The sequence below is a fragment of the Ipomoea triloba genome, chromosome 2 (genome assembly GCF_003576645.1).
Source record: "Ipomoea triloba cultivar NCNSP0323 chromosome 2, ASM357664v1".
Classification (NCBI taxonomy): Eukaryota; Viridiplantae; Streptophyta; class Magnoliopsida; order Solanales; family Convolvulaceae; genus Ipomoea; species Ipomoea triloba.
This window is the reverse complement of record NC_044917.1, coordinates 5,886,032-5,891,837: the sequence shown is the minus strand read 5'-3', so window position 1 is coordinate 5,891,837 and position 5,806 is coordinate 5,886,032. Positions and strand designations below refer to the sequence as shown.

The 5,806-nt window shown below is 36.1% G+C and overlaps 1 protein-coding gene across 2 annotated transcripts; it reads right to left on the bottom strand.

Moving 5' to 3' along the window:
- Positions 1-1,320: 1,320 nt before the first annotated feature.
- Positions 1,321-5,048, bottom strand: LOC116006146. 2 transcript variants are annotated; one of them, XM_031246430.1, is made up of 8 exons: positions 4,811-5,048; positions 3,634-4,448; positions 3,324-3,512; positions 3,114-3,205; positions 2,790-2,849; positions 2,605-2,674; positions 2,218-2,421; positions 1,321-1,910 (listed from the first exon to the last, which is right to left on the bottom strand). In XM_031246430.1, the coding sequence occupies exons 2-8, from the start codon at positions 4,345-4,347 to the stop codon at positions 1,524-1,526; spliced, it is 1,716 nt and encodes a 571-aa protein (XP_031102290.1). In that variant the 5' UTR covers positions 4,348-4,448; positions 4,811-5,048; the 3' UTR covers positions 1,321-1,523. The 2 variants fall into 2 exon arrangements, with proteins under 2 accessions (XP_031102290.1, XP_031102298.1); XM_031246438.1 differs by having other exon boundaries at positions 3,634-4,396.
- Positions 5,049-5,806: the final 758 nt, after the last annotated feature.

Genomic DNA, 5,806 nt, shown 5'->3' with positions numbered 1-5,806 from the left:
TAGCTAGTTCCTAGGCTTAACTTAGGGGCAGTTTGGATGGTAAATAGAACTTCAACCATCCACACTGCATGCAGGTCATGTCTCCAGCCCCTATGTGCTATGCTCTATTGATCTATCATCTATGTAGGGTAGCGAGTTGGGTTGGACCACCCCTTAAGTTAGGCTATCTCCAACTCAAAATATCAGATTTCAACACTAACTCACCCAAAAAAAAATATTCTCAAATATTTTTATACTTTCTTTTTTAAATTTCAAATATTCTTATACTAAATTTTATTAATCTTCAACTCATTTACACCAATTTTTAATTTATTCCTACACTAAAATAATTTTTATTCTCATGAATTAAAATTTTATATTAATACAAATTATTTTAATATAATATATAATTGTAATGCGAATAATATTTTTATTCCACAATAATATAACATATATTTACATTTAATTTTGAGAATTACCATATCGTTCTCACATATATTCAATATTAGTCTTATTTAATCTTGATGAGATTTTTCAAATTATATAATTTATTTTTAATTATATAAATTTTATGTTTAAGTATTTAACATATGTAAATACATAAAAAAAACAAAAAAAAAAGGATACAAAAGGAATAAACAAGGACAAAATAAAAAAATAAAAAATAAAAAATTTTCTGCACTAAAATGGCGTTAATGAAGACTGTAACGCTATATATGACATTGCATTGTTCACCAATGCCATTTTAATGGGAAATGGCACCTTCATTGGAGGGGTGATTACACCAAATTTCCCCACCAAAATAGCATTTGACACCTTCTTTGGAGAAGGCCTTAGCCCTTGCGCTTTTGTGAGTTTTCTACTAGACCATGTGCTTTATTTTATAGCCAAGTTGATAATCACAAAATTTTAAATTTAATTCTTTATAAAATATCTATTGAATTTCTTGATTAGAACTAATCAGCTTTGACTGATTTACTTCTTTTTAGTTATTTATTGATTAAGGCTACAAGATAAACTTTACCCAATTTATAAGTTATGACGATAGACTTTCCTGTAAATCAAAGTAGTATGAACCATTTTTTATTTACTACTCTTAATTTCGTATTTTGCTATTTATATTTAAAGAGCTGTTATAAAATTGGTTTGATTGCTACACAAAATGTAGCAATGTATTGTTTAGTACTAATTTTGGGCCGATTGGGCCAGTTCTATACCACCCAGGGCCCAACTAACTGGGGAAGAACTACATGTAATAATCTGCCAAACTATATTAAACTCTTGATAAAGAATGATGCTATTCAAGCTAAATCGCAACACGTGTATGCACTATGCAGCATAGTCCTTGAATGGAACTGACCAAAACTCGACTGTATTAGTCTCATCTCGTCCCATGGTTCCATTACATTATGCAGGAAGGAAAAAAAAAAAAGAAGTGAAAACTAGAATGTAGTGTCTCTTCCTTTTCTCAAATGTACCAAAAACACAGGGATAACCTGCAAAATCACTTCTAATTGCAATGCAGGATTCAGGTGAAGAAATGTTCATCCAATTAGGATATAGTTCTCGCCATCAGATATTATACCTTTAGGACCAGGTTGGATCGGGGGTAGCACAGAAGTTCTTCTGACTTGAGCATGGGATTCTGCTTCCTGCTGGAACATCTTCACAAGTTCCTGGAGCTCGAGTTTTCTGACCTCAACCTGTTTTTCAATGGCCGGACTTTTCAGCCCCAGATAAATCAGTCCAATAACGATCAATACAACCCCGAGCAAGACAAGAGCGAGAGAAAAGAAGGCGAATGCGTACGGGCACCCTTCAGATCCAGGAATGCCATCCACATTTATCCCAAAGAGCCCGGTGATAATAGAAAGAATGAGGCCACACCCTCCGAAGACTCCTAGGTTGTGTTGCACCCGTAAACTCTGATCCTGAAATCATAGTCCTATAGTAAGATACTTTTATTGAAATGTCGCCATGATATCTTATCTTTTTTTTTGGATGACGAGGGAAACCTCACAACCCCGCCTTGTGACTCATGCTGGTAAAGGACCACAACGAAGTAAACCAACCAGTCTAGGTTACCCATAGCTGATCAGCTCAAACCAAGGTGGCAAGGATTCGAATTCGTGACCTTGTGGTTACAAGCATAGATCTCTTGGCATTTTGGCTGGGGTTACCCCGTCGCCATGATACCTTTGTTGCTAGAAACAGTGGCTACAGAGGAGAACGATGTACCTGCAGCCATGCGCGGACAGTGCTCTGCATAACATCTTGAATTGTAAACAAGCGACCACGAACTGCTTCTTGCTCCTGAATCATTTCCCTTGTGCTCTTTCGTAACCCTTCAAGCATACTCCTCGCTGCATTCCCTTTCAAGTGTTGGAGAAGCTCGAATACAATCTCCTCTCTCGCATGTAAAGACCATTTCACCCTTATAACCTATCAGTGAAAGGTTAAGCCAATTTGTTAATTAATTCATTACCAACGTTATGCTTCACTTGTTTTCAAAAAAAAAAAACGTTATGCTTCACTTCTATATAAATAGACAATAAATTATACAGAGCACTGGGATTTGCCTTAGTGCATATCTTAACACAATGGCATCCATGAATATGAAGCTACCTGTGTTGATAACCTTCTGATTTCTTGATTCAAAATTATGCTAAACAAGTGCATATCCTCATGAGTTCTCCTGTTCACGTGCAAAGCATACTTAATCGAGTTACAAAATATAGAAAAGGAAACTGCTTGTCATGGAATCAATTAAATCAACTGTGAAGTGCTCCAATTAGGACTTAGCATCAAACCTGTTCATAAACTTCAATTCAACTTCATCAGCTTCCCCAAAAATGTATTTACGAAATAACCTAGAAATCAATAGGGGGAAATTAGGTATTACTATCCCGAGAAAGAATAAAAGAAGGTCTAATTTTCAGTTTTACATTAAAGAGTGAAAAGGTCTTTATTTCTGAATAAGGAACATGAACTGATAAAATTGAGACAACGGCATCCTCGTGATCTAATTGAAGTCACAATCCAGGACCGAGTCTTTCAGTTTCCAAAATCAAGGGCTGAAACACACAGTATAACCTAACAATGAATAAGGATAACTAGAAATTGAAAACAGCCACCTGTCATCCCAGCGGGCAAGGCGACAAGCTATGAGGGCTATGACTTCATGGATTGTTTTCGGTGCATTAAAACAACCAGCAGCAAGCAGTTCCTGTTCCATTAAGACATACAGATGATAAAAAGTAAAGCAACTCAATCGCTTACTCAACTAATGTGAGAAGTGCAACAAAAGCAGTGGAAGAAAATTCTTTGGACAGCTATTGACAGACCTGGACTTCTGTAATACCTAACACGTTTATATTTGATGCAGTCCCTTTAATGTGCAAGGCAGTTAACAGAAAGTTTTGTGATTGCCATGATCGCACGACAACTGGGATGTCCTCTTCCTGAACATAAGGGTCACCTACTGACTGCCCTAAGAGCTCAAACAATAATCCACCCGCAACTCTAACTGGAACCTGAATATAGCACACTCCATATATGTTCACTCGGTAATTTAACATTGAGCAAGAATTGGGCAAAAAGGAAAAGCACGATAAGCTCAAACTAGAATATGATGTCAAATTAGTAGAGAAATACCTCATATAGGAGATGTTTCATCCTTTCACTAATCAGCTTACTTTCATCTCTCAACGCAATGCTAATTGCCGGATGCAACCACTGAGCATTGCTTAGCCATGCATTGATAAACGGGTGATCAGCTGCTACATGACACCACCAAGTAGGTCCCACAGGGCGTTCCCAATAGGGTGCTGCAACATCTGCAACAGTGACATCATCTTCCTCGTCTGTGAAATCAAAGGGCTGTGATGCCCAATCAGCATCAATTTGCACTGTTTGTAGGAGCTCAGATATTCTGGTCCACCCGATTTGTATCCAGTAATTACCAGAAGATCTTTCTAGGGGATGAAAACAGCCCGCATGATGCTCATCACAATAATTTTGGCAATCCACAGAATCAATGTTGGTAGCTTCAGAATCGTTTACAGAACAACGTTCCACGCAATCTTTATTATCAATATCTTTAAGTGATATATAAGTGGTCACACATTTAGACACCGAGTTTGTAGGCACCACTCTGCAACCATTCTGGCACCTGGATTCATTTTTCATAAACGATCTTACAGCGCCTTTTTTCTTCGAGGGGCCTCGGACAAATTCAAAGGCACAAATTAGGCCATCAGTCCATAATTCACTACCCAGCATGACATCTCTGGACAAATGTTGTTTGCGATTCGGTTGGTTAATCGCCTCAGTGTTCATGCCCGGGTTCACTTCAGCTGCACTAGGCATGTTCCTTTTAGCATTCTTCAGCAGCAGCTAGCGATATTATCAAATGTTCCTAATAAGGTTCTTGACATTAATATCCTTGCCAGTTGCCACATAAGATGGAACTGAAATGTGAGAAAGGGGCATTCAAATTTTCATATAGCCATCTTATTGAATCTAACTTAATAAACCCATCAGAGAAGAAGATAACCCCAATGACACTGCAAAAAACGACTAATTCTGCAAATGCCCATTTTCTCAACCGAATGAATATGACAAATAGTACTACAATTGACATTAATTCACAAATTGATGTCGGATTTAAGCAAGACTAAAACAACAGCCTCACAAGAATTGTAAGAATTCACTCGAATTTTCATTGTAACATATCAGACATTCGATCAAATTCAGAGTCATACGGTATTAAATTAAAAATGGGTTCTGTTTTTATCCAAGAAAAAAGTCTTGTTGTGAAATGAACACATACCTAGAAGAAGTTGTTAGTAGTTGAGTGAAGATACGCGGACCCTAGATGGATTCATGCACCCATAAAGAACCCGAAAAGAATCTTGCAAGGATGCAGAGCCAAAAGAATGAAGATTGTGGTTTTTTGTAGAGAGATCTAATATGGGAATGTCTGGAAATTTCAGGATAACTGAATTCAGATTCCGGCAGCTTACGAGTTCGGCGAAACATGAAGACAACACTGTTGTTAGGATGACAAGTGGTCGTTATCCTTCACTGCCGCCAATTCCTCGGCAGATGAATAAAAAATAAAATGAAATGGTTTTTTTTTTTTATCGTGACCCTACATTGTAGTATTTTTTAATTTAGAGTACAAAAAGTCAATATTACTCCCACTAAAGTTTGAATTTATGACATTTTATTTAGAAGACTCACTTCATGCTGTTTGACCATAAGATCATTAGCAAATAATTTTTTTAGTGCACTCTAACATATATCTAATATAAAATTTAATAAGAGTTATAATGTTAGTTACTGCGTATTAATTAAAATAAAAATAGTAGTATAAGTGTTTGTTCTTAGTGTTATTTGTGTTGTTCATTTACATTTTGTTTTCAATTTTACGCTTCATAATAATAATAATAATATTTCTTTCAAATTATTTTTTTTAAAAGACAAAGGGTATGAGAAGATTGGCAAAATTGTCTTTACACCAATAAAATTGCCCCTCCTCTTCATCGAATTGCAATTTATATGGTACCCCATGAATTGCAATTCATAGAATTCCAATTCGCTTCAATCAAATAATGTAGTTTGAAAATTCATTGAATTTCTACACTCAGCCAAACATGCCATAAATGTATTTAGAATCTTTCTAAGTACCGCAAAATCTAAGCTAACAATCCGTAAACAAAATGTCCAGAGATCCAACAGTACATAGGTGATCTTAACGACAATTAATTGTAAACTTCCACTTCCAGAATCTGAAAAAGATTACATGTTTTTCCATGTTGTCTTT

Coding starts and splice junctions, on each gene's coding strand:
- LOC116006146 (XM_031246430.1), bottom strand. CDS start 4,347: ATGCCTAGTGCAGCTGAAGTGAACCCGGGCATGAACACTGAGGCGATT. Junction 3,513..3,633: donor TGAAACATCTCCTATATGAG/GTATTTCTCTAC, acceptor TGCTATATTCAG/GTTCCAGTTAGAGTTGCGGG. Junction 2,422..2,604: donor TCAGAAGGTTATCAACACAG/GTAGCTTCATAT, acceptor TTTCACTGATAG/GTTATAAGGGTGAAATGGTC.